The sequence below is a fragment of the Vipera ursinii genome (assembly GCF_947247035.1).
Source record: "Vipera ursinii genome assembly, chromosome: 6".
Lineage (NCBI taxonomy): Eukaryota > Metazoa > Chordata > Lepidosauria > Squamata > Viperidae > Vipera > Vipera ursinii.
The window spans coordinates 67179495-67195735 of NC_139515.1; the positions used below are offsets into that span (position 1 = coordinate 67179495).

The following is a 16241-nucleotide window of genomic DNA, read 5'->3' on the forward strand; positions in this document are numbered from 1 at the left end:
TATATTTTAGTATTTATTGCCCTGTTCACCGCCCTGAGTCCTTCGGGAGAAGGGCGGTATACAAATTAAATTAAATAAATAAATAAATAAGTATATTGCATGAACCAGACCATGAATTAAATCATACAATAATTTGTTCAATTCAAGTTGCAGTACCATCTTGGGCGTGCTGGAAAAAAATTAGGTAGAATTGGACTTGATTTGTATATGAATAAAGACTATGGGAAATACCATGATCATTTGCTAGGCTAAGAATGTTTATTTTAAGCATGCTTGAAAAAGTCACAGAGGAAAAATTATTATTGCTGATGTCTGTGAAGTAATCCGGAGTTGAGGTAAATTTAAAGGCGTTGTTATCTTTTGTGGGAATAACACCTTATATGAATATAAATGTAATTGTCAAACTGAGTTCAGTATTAAGTGTGTTGAATAAGCAAGTCTATTTGGTATAAGTCCAAGTTATAACTATAATGGTGCAAATGTATAAACTAAAGAAGTATGGATTATTTGTCTCAACCACCAACTCAATGGCCTTAGGCAAATATTCAACTCCCTCAGTCTATATACAAACACACAGCACAGAATGAAGCTGCTATTGATTGAACCCAAGATCTTCTACACACAACACACATGCTGCACTACTGGATCACAATTTCTTTTCAGTACAAGTAGTCTCAACTTACGGCCACAATTGAGCCCAAAATTTCTGTTGCTAAGTGTGACAGTTGTTAAGTGAATTTTGCCCCATTTTATGGCCTTTTTTGACACATTTGTTAGGTGAATCACTGCAGTTAAGCTAGAAACACAGTTATTAAGTGAATCTGGCCTCTCCACTGACTTTGCTTGTCAGAAGGTCACAAAAGGTGATCACATGATCTCAGGGCACTGCAACTGTCATAAATATGAACCAGTTGCCAAGCATCTGCATTTTGATCATATAACCTTTGGGGTGACCTATGGTGGTAAGTGTGAAATATGGTCATAAGTCACTTTTTTCAGGGCCATTGTAACTTTGAATGTTTATTAAATTAACTGTTGTAAGTTGAGGACTACCTATATCCTTCCCTCCTCAGGACTAGCTCTTACTTGGAAAATTTCAGGAAAATCAGAACATAACATTAAAGAGTCCTTTTAAATAAACTGCAATTATTCTTATTATTTCACAACTCAGTGTACCCTAGATTGTAAGAAAAGACTATATACTCAATCAACATGATCTACAGGAATTGTGGAAATTTAAATTCCAGCACATCTGGGCTCATCAGGTTGGAGAACATACTGTAGAAATAGTGCTTTTATAGTGCTTTTCTCCATTTTTTGAAAGAAATAAGAAGCATTCTGTGATGTACATTTGCAATTGTTTCTTCAGGTAATTGTATTTTCTGGGTTTCTATCACACTGACCATAAATTAGCTACATGAGATTTGTTCCCACAATACATTAGGCTCCAATAAAGTTGGCTTCATCTATAATGCTGTATATGCAATGCCTATAATTTGGTAAGAATTTTGATTTATGAAAATGAAGTTTCACCTCTTTGTCCAATCTCAACATTTCTAACATGAATAAAACACTTACATTGCAACCTTATGAAGGAGCTTACTTAAAAGAAGGGTCATTGATTTCCAAGCAATGGAAGGCTTACTTCCAAGCAGCTGTTTATTGTAGCCTTAAGAAGCTGATAGAAGTTGGAGAATTCTAGAAGTTAAAGTCCACTTATCTTAAAGTTGTTGAATTTGAAAAACGGTGCTCTTAACTGAGAACGTACTCAACTGGTGTAATACATTTTTCCTGAAATGATTTCTTTTAAAAGGTGGGGGAAATGAAAAACTCAAAATGTTAATAATGTTTCACTTTGTAACAGCACAAAACTCTAATGAACATTTAAAAAACGGAAAAATGTCATGATCAGTGATCAGAATGAAAAAAAGGAAACTGATGTGCTAGGCCAGGGGTATCAAATTCAATTTCATTGAGGGTCATATCAGCATTATAGTTTCCCTCAAAGGTCCTGGTGGGTGTGACTGGGTGGGCGTGGCCAGCTTGAAGTGGCCAACTCAATGTTGCTCAGGTCTAGGGATGCCTGTGGGGGGCCAGGCAACGTTGAGAGGAGGAATCCAGTAGTCTCCAGTGGAGGAAGATGAGATCAGGGCAAGCCCCAAAGCATCATCCACCAGAGCAGTTTTGCCGTCCCCCAAGGAGAGTGAGCACAACAGCAGCAGCCTCAAGGAGGAGGTAAGTGTGGCCAGGTGCCCCCCTTGGGGAAGCGGGGGCTGGGCTGGGCTATGTCTTTTCTATAGACGCTGCTGATCTTATTCCAGAAATGAAATTCTGTTTCTATTTTGCTATTTTTCAGGTCAAGATAAGTAATCTCCCTAGTCATCAGTTTATACGAGGCAGACATCCATATGATATTGTCAGGTTTCAAGGTAATTGTCCTAATACTCTATTAAGTCCTATTCCACAATATTTCAAGTTATATTCCCATTGCCAGCAACTTGCTGATAAAATAGAATGGAGTTGAGGGAACAAAGCCCAATTTATTGATGATGATGTTTTTGTTAAATAGATTATCAGGGGCCAAATCATTTTTAAATCCTCTAAAAACATATTAAAATATTTATCACAAGTCTGGACAGACTAGCCCTTTAACTGCCAAGGTGCCAACTAGAGGTGTCTGCAGCCAAGTTCAAATAGTACACTAAGCCATGATCTGGTGACAAAACCAGTTCCCTGGATTTATACCTTCTGCTATGTATAAGCCACAATGGCATTCAGACAATACTAAATAAGTCTTAAGGTTATATATCAGACATGTCAATCACAAGGCCGCATCCAGCCAGCAAAGTGGTTTCATGTGGCCCGCAAAGCCATCCTGGAAACAGTGAGGGAACGGCCCCCACTGCCTTGGCCCCAGCTCAGAGACCCTCCTTCTGCCAGAGACCCTCAGATCTGTCCCACTCCTGCCCAGGCCCCCATAGGCACCCTTGATGCGAACGATGTAGAGCTGGCCATGCCCACCCAGTAGGCCATACGCACTCTAGCCATGCCCACCCAGTAGGCCATGCCCACCCTGGCCATACTCACCCGGCCCCCTGAGGGCAACCGCAATGCTGATGTGGCCCTCAATGAAATTGAGTTTGACACCCCTGTTATATATGAACCTCAACAAGCGTCAGCAGAGCCAAACAAATGACAGTTTGTGACTATGAGTCACACAAAACCATCAGTCACAAGCTAACTCTTCGTTGCCTTTGCAAATGTTGCTTCTGATAATGGGAACTTTATCTATAAAACAAAGTTATGGTATATCATATTAAAAACAGCACCAGGAATAAACATTTGCTAAATTCTTAAGTAAAAGGAATTACTGATGTTAACAAAATACATATATTTTATTAACAGAATTTTTTTTATCAGATTGTGTTCATTCTTTGATGCTTATAAAAATGAAATAGTGAAAGATTTTGTATTTTGTTAGATGTATATAGCTGCCCATGCTGCTGGAACAAATCTGAGCAGATAATATTGATTAAATACCCTATAAAACAGGACCAAATAACCAGTATAAGGTATTCCTAGATTTACTACAATTGAGCCCAAAAATTTCTGTTGTTAAATATGAAATTGTTAAGTGAGTTTTTCCCCATTTTACAACCTTTCTTGCCACCATCATCAATATGAGTCAGTTGTCAAGCATCTGAATTTTGATAATGTGACCATGCGGAGGTGCCCGGAAAAACCAGCAACAAGCAGCACTTGCTAATTGGTGTAAAGATAGTTTCACACACACACATACACAGTGCACCAAGGATAGGTGCACAAGTGCTGAACAATACGTGGTTTCACTAACACTGAATCTGTACTGGTTTCTCCAATTTTTACAGTTGGGAAAGCTAAAGGAATATGATCAGGTTCACACATTCCACTAAATCATATTTTGTGTGAGCATGGTTAATTAAATCAATGCATGCAAAAGCACAAGCCTTTGTTTACAAACAACAGTAGCTGAACATTAAGCCAAAACCAAACAAGTGAATATATGAAGTAATTTGGTGTATGATTTCATGAACATACAACTCTGAAATTTCTGTGCACATGATTATGGATTGCCATCCTTGTTCAATATGAACAATGCCTAATACCCTTAAGGAATCAAGTCTTAGAAATTCCTTAATTGCTAAGCACAATACTTTTAACATTCCAGAAGTTTTCTTTCAATTCTGAAGTTGCGTCCTAAATTCTGAATTAGCTGTAAACCCATATATATTTGCAACATATAGCATGATCTGTCCATGATAAATGAATGGACCCTAACTTACACTCGTCCTGTGAAGATCAACTGGAAATGAACTTAACTCAGTACAACAGCAACAGCACCATTTTCATATTTAATACAGGTTGATTGCCCTTTTATCTGAAGGCTTCTCTTAAGCACAATCCCCAAGCCAATCTAGTACAACATTATATTTCCACATTAGCTAGACAGATACATGGGAAGAACCAATAAATAGAACATAGTGCATTAGCAGTTATGACATCAGAGGCATGCCACACAACTCTGACAAAGAAAAGCACACAGCAGATTAATATTTAGAAAACAAAATGTTTGATCAAATTATCAGGTAAATTCTACAGGACTATAACCTGAGTGTCTATTTTGCCCTATATCACCCTGTCCTTTTCAAGATTTTTCAGTTACCCAGCAAACTCACAGCAAGCATTGCAAGAAATCAAGATACCTCCATCAAAGGAGTTTCAAAACATCAACTGTGAGCCATGCAGTGGTGAGATTCAGCCAATTCGCACCACTTAGGCAGAACTGGTAGCTAATTTTTTGTTGCCCAAGCCCAGAATGGACTTCTGGAAGCAGCAACCACACAGAGAACTGGTTGTTCACATATTTGAATCCCACCACTGGAGCCATGGGAAGGAAGGAAGGAAGGAAGGAAGGAAGGAAGGAAGGAAGGAAGGAAGGAAGGAAGGAAGGAAGGAAGGAAGGAGCGAGCTTCCCCAGTTACAATTTGGCAGAAGCGAATCCCGTTCTTTGAAATGGCTAAGAGAAAGATGGAGACTGCTTTCTCCGAAGCTTGTTTGGACAGCATTCTTAATGAGTGATTAAGAATTGTTTGTTGAGCACTGCTTCAGCAGGGTTTCTTCTCTTCTCTTTTGGACAGTTTCATTTCACAGTCAATAGTGGGGCCTTCTGTATTGTCTGAGGAGGGAGGGAAGCGTGCTCTCCATTGGATCTTTGCTCCTTTGGTTCCCTCCTTCCTCCTTTGTTGTATGTTCACAGTCACTCTTCGGGTGCCCCCTGCTTCCAATCCCTGTTTAAAGCAGAACTGCAAACTCATAATATTTTGCCTTCTTCCCTCCCATAATTACAAGCAACTGTTTCCCTCTACAATACCACCCCCTCCCCAAATTCGGCAATCACCATGGAGATGTCACTAGTAGGAGCAAGGCTGTGGCTATGGAAACCTGCTAGTACTTACTCTTCCTTGTAAAGTTTTCTCTGTATGTGAGGGAATGTGAAGGAGCAGTAAACACAAGGACTACCGGATGTGTGTAAGATTTAGAGATAATATTTTGATTTGTGTAGAAGGGTTTTGGAAATTTATATGTATATATGCACATATACACTGTACATATGCATATATTTATATATCGATGCATATGAGAGCCACTTTTGTGTAGTGGTTATGGCATCTTGCTAATAGTTCTAGCACCACATGAAACCACCTGAGTGACATCACCAGGAGTGAAAGGTGATTGGAAGGTGTGTATGTTTGTGCATGTTTGTGTGTGAGAGGGGGGGAAGGGAGATAGATAGATAGATAGATAGATAGATAGATAGATAGATAGATAGATAGATAGATAGATAGACAGACAGACAGACAGACAGACAGACAGACAGACAGACAGACAGACAGACAGACAGACAGACAGATAATGGGTGGAAAGAGAAAGAGAGATTCAGTACCACGGCCACTTAGATTTTAAAATATCAAACTTTATTTCTGGCAAAGTCAAATACTATAAATATTGCTTGGTTGTAGTACTTGTACAAAGTCATTGTTTTAGTAATATTTTGTGCACTAAGATACATTGACTCACTCACTGAGTTAAACCAAAAACATGCTTTCCCATCTCCAGTAACTGAATGTATACAGTTTTAAAACTAACCAAACAATGCTACAACTTCGCCAATAAAAAAGGTCTTTTGTAGGTCTGGGATATCTACAGCCTTGTGTCAACCCAGTCATTGTGACACATTCTTTCAGTCCAGAATTGTAGATCCTTTACTAATTCAAAATTATTTATATGACATTTTATTTTTTTTTCTGTGACTTTATTCTTTACATTTGTTGTATGGAATTCAATAAGTTGATGTTAAAGAGCACTTGTAGTAGTAACTTGGTGTATGGCCACCCACTCCTGTCTCATATACAAATCCACAAATGCCAATATCAAGTCAAGTCAATGTTTCTTACAGTCAAAGACCAAAGCAAGTTAAAAACACTCAAGGAATGTACTATGAATACCAATATCAGTTGAATCTCTCTCCAAACAATCCCGTATAAACAAGATTCTTGTTTCAATCAAATCTAGCACTGATGATGGGCCACAACGTTGCTACAGTAGGTCATTACGTGCTAAGTTTAGTATCAACCCATTAGTTTCAACACAGAATCTAAAATGCCAGACTGTTAATAGGAATGAGAATGCAAATGAAAAATTACATTTTAAACTAAACTAAACCAAATTTTAATCATATATTTACTACCACAGATAATATTTCTTTCAGCCTGCAATAGTGGCAAATAACTGTAGCTCAGGTGTAAGATGAGGGTGGGTTGGTTTTCAAATGTTTCGTTACCAGGCTAGGTAACATCTTCAGTGGAGTTTAGGGGGTGCCAGTGTCAGTGTTGTGTTATAAACTCCGCTGAAGATGTTACTTACCTTCACCCTCCTTTCTTTCAGTATTAAGGACCTTTTCATAGCCAGGCAACAACACAAAGAGCATAAAACTCTTTCTTTTTGCTAGTAAAATATTTTCAACCTTGGCAATTTGAAGATGCTGGCTGAGGAATTCTGGGATCTGAAGTCCACACATTTTAAAATTGCTGAGATTGAGAAACATTGCACTAAAGTAAAGATGCATATTATGTATTAAAAAGTGAGGCAGGTGAAGCCACTCAAGCAAACATTAGCTCTGTTTTTAAAGAAGTGAAAAGCAATTCATATCTAAAATTAATGGCAACAAAAATTAACAAGGCATTTTTACACTGAGACTATGCAGTACTTGGGAAGAAATTTAGGAAAAAAAAGTTCTTCAGAGCAATTATTTAAAGCAATTGCATCTTTACCAGGCCTTTGATTGGCAATTAGCAATCTGCAGCAACTATGTGATCCTCAGGAGAAAAACATAGCCACTTTAAAGAAGTACAGATGGGTACATTGGTGCCCATATACACTCTGAAACATTTCTTTGGACCAGATCCAAAACATCACACAAACTCTATTTGCCATCCCTCTGTATATTATATAGTAGAATGAGTTGATAGAACTTTAAAGGTATCTCTTCAAGCAGCATTAAACAAATGATTTTGACACCTAAAAAGCACCCTGGAATACTACATTAATGAGAAGATTATGTTACATCCTTTCCCCAATATAGCAGTTAATTACACAAAATAGGCTACATTTTTTGCATATGATTTATTACATGTCAAAAAAATTGTTCATATGCAAGGACTTTGAAATTATCGCTATCATACCTATACCTACTATAGTGTTATGGCTCAAATTCTACCAACTCAAAATCCCACCTTATTCTACAAGATGTGTTAAATAGTTTGTTCAAAATAATGTTTTATTTTCTTGTTATTTTACTGTATTTTTGTATATAATACAATAGTAACACCATTGCATACAATAAGTTATTTAAATTGTTTAACTGTGTCCCCAAGACAAAGTTAATTATAAATTAATTTTATTACAAGGATTTTAATATAGACATATATCAATTATAAATTAATTATAAACTTTGCAAGCTATTTATAGTATTTATAACTTAATTATGTAAAGGTAGCAACATTCTCAAGCTGAGATTGGTTTCAGTTGACTCTCTTATTTTTTTAATATCAAGGTGAAATGATGCATGCCATTGCATTTTTCCAAGATCCTTTTAATTTCTCAGTCAAACCCAGTCAAACCCAATATTAACCAGGTTTGATTCTGCTTGGTAAGCCAGATTCTGCCCCAGCTAAAATGAATTATATAGTTTACACTTTCATTCCCACCAGGCTCAAGGTTGACTCAGCCTTCCATCCTTCTGAGGTAGGTAAAATGAGGACCCAGATTGTTGGGGGCAATTAAGCTGACTTTGTAATAATGCCGCTTGGGGGGTGTATGAAAGCCCTAATAAGCAGGCATATACATAGAATGAAGGCTACTGCTAAGCTTGTAAGCCACCCTGAGTCTTCGGAGAAGGGCGGGATATAAATGGAATTAAAATAAATAAAATAAATAAATAAATAAATTCATTATGATATCACAATTAAATTGATTCTAAATACCACTATAGTTATTAGGAAGCTGTTTTAACTGAACCAGACTATTAAGTCAGTCTTCATTTCAGTTCTGCCTAGGACAACAACAACAAAAATGTTGGCTTTTTCACCCTAGCATTGACAGCAAAAATATCCATGACCCAAGTGAAGTCATAAAACACTCATACCCAGCCACACTGCATATGCTTAAATCTAAATATCCCACTTCTGTCTATGCTTCCTTGTAAAAATGCAGCCATGAACAATTACAGATAGTCTTCAACATATAACTGTAATTGAGCCTGGAATTATGGTCATAAGTCAAAGCATCACATAATCAGATCTGATTTTTTTGACAGTTTTTATAGCAGCCATTAACTGAATCCCTTTTCCCCAATAGGTGTTTGTTTTTTGTTTTTTACTGAAAACCAAAAATAAATGCCAGAAACCAGTGGAACTTTGAATACTCATTAAGAAACTGGTTGCAAGTCAAGGGGTACCTATAAACTAACAACATATTGCTATTTCCTACACTCAAAGTCAGTTGCTGGAGGCCAGTGCTTCATTCCACCCAACCGAAGATGAAAAAACTCTGTGAGGAACAGAATCTCTATTGCCTGTTGTGAAAAGGGATCAGGATCGCTCACAATTTATGAGTCAGATGCTTCTCTCAATTATATCTTGTTTGCTTCTCCCTCTGCTCTTTGGTACCCATGCAGTTAAATCTGTCCAAGGCAAGTAATAACTTCACACACAGAGAGACACAGACACACACACAGAGTAAATGCTTCAGAGTGAAAGAAAGCAAAGAACATTGTGGTCCCTTTCCTCCCTCCCACTTCTTTTGATAATACTTCTCTAAACATAGACAAGAATTTATATCCCTCCTTCCCCAACACATAGTCCTGGAGTCCTACTGAGGTTATTTCAAGGTAGGAAAATGAATGGGAAGCTTTCAGTGTGATTTAGGAGGACTCGTACAAATAAGACCTTCTCTTTAGTAAGATTGGTGAAAAACCACCATGCTGTCTTCAAGCAAACAGTAAAGCTTATATGATTTACTAAATACACTTTATCCATTGCTTCATTCTCCCTTCTGTATGCAGGAACTTTATGATACCCAAATGTAATTGCATAATGCCAAACGTTGTTTGAGCCAAAACAGAATTTGTGATCAATATTGCCTCTCATGGTGTTGTTATATATATATTTAACTGCAACTTCTTTAATCACATGCCTTCCCTTATAATGGATCTTAAGCTTGTTAAACTTTAACAATACACTGATTTCTTTCTTTACTACATCTGAAATCAGAAGACACAGAACCAATTTTGCACACATGTCTGTAAATTCAGCATTCTGTAAACAGAATTCAACAGCCAAATATATATTTCACATACAACTGATATCCTTCAGAATAGAGGATGATGGAGAAACATTATCTATGCTATCATCTTATTGAATGATTCAAACATCTCACAGATTAGAAATGTTCATTTTTTTCTCAGATGAAATTGGAAAACTTATTGTTGTTCAGTGAGGAAAGAGCAAATAAGAAATGGTGATTTTAAAAAGTTTGGATAACCTTGCCTTCACAGACTATGGCGGTGTGGGGGTGGGGGTGGGGGAAAAGTATCACAATATGAAAAAGATACGCCCAAATATGTTCTTCATGGATACGATTAAGAAAAAGTTATACAAACATAGCTTTTGTTGCCCAGCTTGCAGACATTTAAATAAAACCCTTTTGAGTTGCCCATTCTTGCTTATCTGAAGCCTAAACTTTTGTAGTTGCCAAGACACATTTATAAATTGCAAGACATCATGACTGGTGAATAAAATGTGTACTGGATAGGTTATGAAGTATCTTCCTATGTTGGAAAGTCATACAGGTTTCTCAAATCCTCTGTTTCATTCACTAAGTAGAGAACTGTTAAACAGTTCTGGAATTTCTGGTTTTCTCTCTACCAGGCACCCAGCATTTCCTTTTCCTTCAATCATTGTAAAACAGCCTCTGCAATGCTTAATGGGAAAGAATCCCACAAATATCAATAAATTCACAGACTTTCCTAAAAGAGTGAATGCAGAAATTAACCACAATTTTTTAAAAAATGAAGTTATGGTCTTTATTTATTTTATTTTTTTAAAAAAAGATAGAACCTCCAATAAGCATAAGTGAAACATGAAAGGTAGGTCTAAAATGAAAATACCGTAGGTCTAGATTAGAATGTGAGAAAACAGCCTTTGACTGACCATATTGGGCTGAGGAGCCAGTTAAGACCTTTTGTAATGGGTATTCCTCTGTCTTTAGGGATTCAGCTCACAAATTTTGGATTATAAATAACCCTCTCACATACTGCTCACTTTCCATTTCTCTCATTATCCAATTACAACAAAGAGGATCCAAGGGATGTTTTTTTCCAAATTGTGTGGTAATGCCTTCATTTCATTCTCATTGAAAAAGACAGTCAATAACCATCACTGCCAAACTAGCTGGGTTCTGCAAACATTTTTCCTTAGCAAGAGCAGTGGGGGGCTTGGGAGAGGACAAGGAAAAGAAAAGGGGTCAGCAGCTAATAACAATAAAATGGCTAACCTTGGTTCACCAAAGTCTAATCCAGTGTGTATTATAAGGTACAGCAATAGGTAGTGGTTTTAAAAATTTCATCCCGAGACTCAAGAACCCTTCCTGAAACTAAAGTGCCACTTGGACAGGATTTAGGGATAGACACCTGCTGACCTCTGCAAAAGAAAATTAACAGGAGGTCTCCAAAAGTCAGCTGGCCTGACAGTTTATATAGTTAGTAAACTATCTATATCTAAAGCATTGAGGGGTGGTTATAAGAATAATTTCAGTTTCGAACATTGCCTAATTCTATACCTAGAATTCCTATTGTATATCCTAATAGCAGATGTTTAGACACTGCATTTGATCACCTACATGCATTAAGATATTTGCCTTGACTTCTACACCAGACATTCTTGAGCAGTGTATTAAAAAAAATTGTTTCTAACAAATCAATGTCTTGAAGTGGGGAGGTACAGAGAAAAGTAAAGTTCTATCACTTTTCCTGGGCTTCTGGATTCTAAAAATAAACTTTGGAATGATCCCAGGTCAGGACCTCCAGTTTGGCTGCTTCTATCAATTTGGCCACTTCAATTAATCCATTAATTAATCTTATCACTGTTTAACAGAAAGGACTTTCTTTTTCTTTCACAATTTTTTTGGTAGACATTGAATTTAGGGATCTGCCTAACTATCAGAGTTAAGTTTCCTGCCTGCCAACAGTTCCTATTTATAAAATAAAATAAAAACATAGATACACACCCCGTTACAAATTAAACACTATTAATGTGATACATTCTCGATTTAATTTACATTTAGATTTTAGTGTCCCAATATATCATATACCAAAGGAAATTTGTGCTCTAACGGAACTGGGCAAATACGTTTTATAGATCAACTTGTTGCATGGGTTTAAACTGATTTAGCCACGTTTGGCTGAGTCAACCTTGTTTGAAATGTATATTGAAATCAGAACGAGGTTAGAGTTAGCTCAAAATGGCTTAACAACAATTGTTCTTGTTAATTATACAGATGTGTAATTAATTTAACTATTACTTGCTGGCGTTATAAGTGCTCTAGAGACGCCCTAGTATTTGATACAAACTAGATATCAGCAAACTGCAACTAAGCCTTCAGATTCCAACTGATTTCCCCAAAGAGCGTTTTAAAGGCACGGATAGGTTGGAGAAGAGATGTGAACGGCCGGAAAGAAAATTAAAGCGAGCTGCCTTCCCACCCCCGTCCCCCTCCCCCGATGAAGCCATATTTCTCCGCCAATGCAAAAGGATTCTTTACATAACAACTGAAGAAAGCCTAATTGGATTAAGTCCTCTGAAAAGGAGGCGAAAGTTCCTGAATGGGGCAAAGCCAAAAGCTCCACTTTCCATGCCATCTGTTGAGCAAGGTCGGGAAAGTGATTCCTGATTAATATTATCTTAATCAATCCCGCTGCCAGCTAGCCGGGGACGTGGCGCCCTGGCCCGGCGAACGAGGCGTCCCGTTATCCGGTCGGGAAGAGGCTGGAGGGTGGCGAGGCGTGGGCTCCCCGGCGTGGGAGGAATCGCCCAGGGACGGGATGATGGCTCAGGATCTCCAGACTTGCACCGCTATGGATCACCTTCTAAGGCGTTGGGGTTTGTTCCACTTTGGGGGTTTACAGCAAAAAGCCCGGCGGTCCGGCTGGGGGTGGAGGCATCCCGGTCCTTCTGCTGCGGAGGTGCCGACCTACGACCCCCGTCACTATCCACCTCTGGCTAGGTCAGGGGTCGGCAACCTTGGCTCTTTTATGACTCGCGGACTTCAACTCCCAGAATTCCCGAGCCAGCATAGCTGGCTCGGGAATTCTGGGAGTTGAAGTCCGCGAGTCATAAAAGAGCCAAGGTTGCCGACCCCTGGGCTAGGTTTTACCCCGTTCCCACCGCCCCTTTTCCTGAACATCGCGCTGTTTGTCACAGCGAAAGAGCCTTCGCGAAAGTTTCAGTTTTTAAAAGGGGGGGGGGAAGAGTCCAACAGCCGCCCCTGTCCCCTTCCCCCCCCCCGCTTCGTTTTCAAAATTCAAATTCTGATAGGTAACATATCTGACCACGTTGGAGTTTCGGATTCCCTCGTTCGTGGCATTTTTATTTGTTTGGATTTTGGATTTTCATTATTTTGGCATTCTTTTCCTTTGGCCAGATCCTAACGGCAACAGGCCGGTTGGTGCTCTTATCATTTCCCAGTCAGCCCCACCCTGAAATATTTTTCTTGTAAATTTTCTTCATCGAGATGTCCAGGGCGCCCTTCAGCTCTCTTTTTTTAAAAAAAACAAAAAAAAAAGGCACTTTCCCCCCACGCTTTTTTGTTGAGGGGGGAGAGTTCCGCCAAAACGGAGAGCGAGAGCAAACAGAGTTAAAACTTCCACTCTAAAATATCGAAGTGGAGAGTAGGGAGAAACTTCTGAAGACTTTGAGGTTAAGGGCCGGGGTCTGATCCTTCAAACCGGATCACTTGATCTCCCTTCCTTTGGCTTCCTATGGATTTCCAGGCACGTTTCCAGATAGCTATTCAACTATTGCAAGGTCTTCCCCACCCCCCACCCCCCGCCTTATAGGTTTCTCAAAAGGCCCGTTTAGATCTAACTTCCAAATTTCAGTGCAACTGAGATGCTGTATTTCCCCCAAATCCCTTCTTGTAGAACTTCTCCACTGATTTTCATGGGATAGCCTCGAGAAGTCGACAAACCAAGAAATTACATCCTGAAAGGACGGTTCTAAAATAAATAGAGAGAAAAGTTGCCCTGGCTCCATCTCCAGAGATAAGCTCCCTCCACCCGCCCCTTTTGCCTTTGCTCAGCACCTGCTGAGATTTTACAGCTTCTGCGCCTAGAGTCCTATCCAGCGCCTCGTGCAAGCTAACCGCCCACCCAGACCTCATTTGGGGTGTCCCTGTGGGAACAAAGCAACAGTCACTTCTTGCTGCTTCACTGGTGCCTCCAACCAGAGAAGGCTCCAGATTTGAGAACTGGATCAGTTGCCACTGAGTAGCCAGGGTGAGATTAAAGCAACAGATCTGGAATGCGCAGAGAATCCAATAGGAGTCAAAGAAGGGCTGCGCTGATGGGGATCATAAATACACGAATGAAAAAAAAAGAGAGAGATAAAGCTGATATTCTAAACTTAGTTAAGAGCCATAGCAATTAATAAGATTAATTCCAATACAGAATTTTGTTGGATGAAAGTTGATGAAAGTTGCTTCATAGCGGTCCAGTATCCCAACAAAGGCCTACGATCTGAAGTAAAGATTTGTCTTAAGAATTAACTAGCCCTCCTCCTCCTCCTCCTCCTCCTCCTCCTCCTCCTCCTCCTCCTCCTCCTCCTCCTCCTCCAGAACAGGAGCATCAAAACCTGGCAAAGGTGATGGCCAAGGTTTCCAGCCCCATAATCTTAAGCATTCCTATGGCTTCCTCCTCTCCCCCCCCACCCCGTTCCCCACCTGGGCCCCTCAACTACTAAGCCAGGCAGAGGTTATTGGTCCTGAGAATAAAAGCCTCCAGATTCTCTCTTCATCACCTTTGAATTGCAAGGGAATCTCAGACGGGTTATCCACCCTTCCCCAAAGTTTCGTCTCTCCTTGTAACTACTTCCATTCTGGTGACACCTCAAAGTAAACTCCACCCTAGAAGATTCCCCCTTAAAACGACCTGGGCTGTTAGAAGCCTGCAAAGAGAGTTGAAGGTGGCCCCCAATCCTTCCCACCCAGCCTTGGAGAGTGAGGCCCGGGCTTTGGGACCCCACGAGCCGCCTGGATCCAAGGAAAAGAAGGCTGACAGGTCGGATCCCCACCAAATTTCCTCTCTGCTCCCGGCTACTTCCTTCCCGAGAGCATGGGATGTTGTGGGCCGCCCCGACGGCTTGGACTGACCTGTGGAATCCATGTCAGGTTCCTGCAGCAACCCACAATGCATGCTGATCCCATGGACAGTACAGGAGCCCCAACGTCCGAGGTGCGTTTTGGGGAGTTCCCCTAGGCTCAGAGGGACATGCGAGAGCGAGGGGGAGGAAGGGGGGTCTGTATGTGAGTGAGTGTGTGTGAGTGTGTGTGTGTGTTGGAGAGAGAGAGAAGAGAGAGAAATGGGGGAGGCCAGAAGGGAGGGGTGGGGGGGAGAGAGAGAAAGAGAGAGAGAGAGAGAGATTGAGAGAAAGACCCTCAGTAAATCCAGCAGGGCAACGTCGGAGCCGTCAAAATGTTTGCGGATGTTTCATGGGAAAAAGCGTGATTTTATAGGAGCCCTGATGGGAGAAATGTCATTGATAGGCCGGCCAGCCTGATGAATGGCTGCTAGTCAGATGGGGATGTGGCAAGGCTCAATGTGAACCCCATTGTGCCACTGTTTTGAATAAGAAAAGAGCTCCTCCGGCAAAGGGGGGGGGAGAGACTTCGGAGCTCTTCGGCGAGTGAGCCCACACTTCTTTCGGCAGCTTCCCCCTCCCCGCTCGCCCTTCGGGAAGGCTGGTCTTGGTGAAAGTTCCCCGCTCAGCCGGACTCCCTTCGCCCCATTTCCCTGCCCCCCCCACCGCCCACGTTTGGCTCAGGACAGGCTGAGATCGACCCGGACTTCGCCCTCCTTCTCCGGCCCGGCTGCCCCCGCCCCTCCCCCAGAGCGTTTGCTCTGAAGAAAAGAGCCCCTGCCCCCCCCCCCGCCTCTCGCTGGGTGTTCCGGGGGCTTCCTACGCCGGGCCCTCTCCGTCTTCCCCCGACGTGGCTTGGCACTTGCCGAAAATACGCCCGGCAGAATATTCAAAGGTGGCCCCAACGTTCACTAACCTCTCTCCCCCACCCCCCAAAAGTGAATAGAGCCGGGCTTGGGCGGTGGCCTCCTGTCCTGGGCGCTTTGGAGATAGGCAGGACGCAGAGATGGGTCTATACACAGGTGTATGTATGTATCTGGGTATGTATATATGTGTATGCACACATATATACACATACACACATACATGTGTGTATATGTACATGCAAATATATACATATACATATACATATACATATACATATACATATAGATACACACACACACACACACACACACACACACACACACACACACACACATATATATATATATATATATATATATATATATA

At 40.6% G+C, this 16241-nt stretch overlaps 1 protein-coding gene across 1 annotated transcript in view; it reads right to left on the reverse strand.

Moving 5' to 3' along the window:
• The window catches only part of RFX4 (regulatory factor X4), a gene marked incomplete at both ends in the record, with an annotated part of 88161 nt that extends 73097 nt beyond the window's left edge, over window positions 1–15064 (reverse strand). The window contains one exon of the mRNA XM_083365628.1: window positions 15022–15064. Coding sequence (XP_083221754.1) covers window positions 15022–15064 — 43 coding nt within the window. The remainder of the gene's footprint in view (window positions 1–15021) is intronic.
• Between the last annotated feature and the right edge of the window lie 1177 nt (window positions 15065–16241).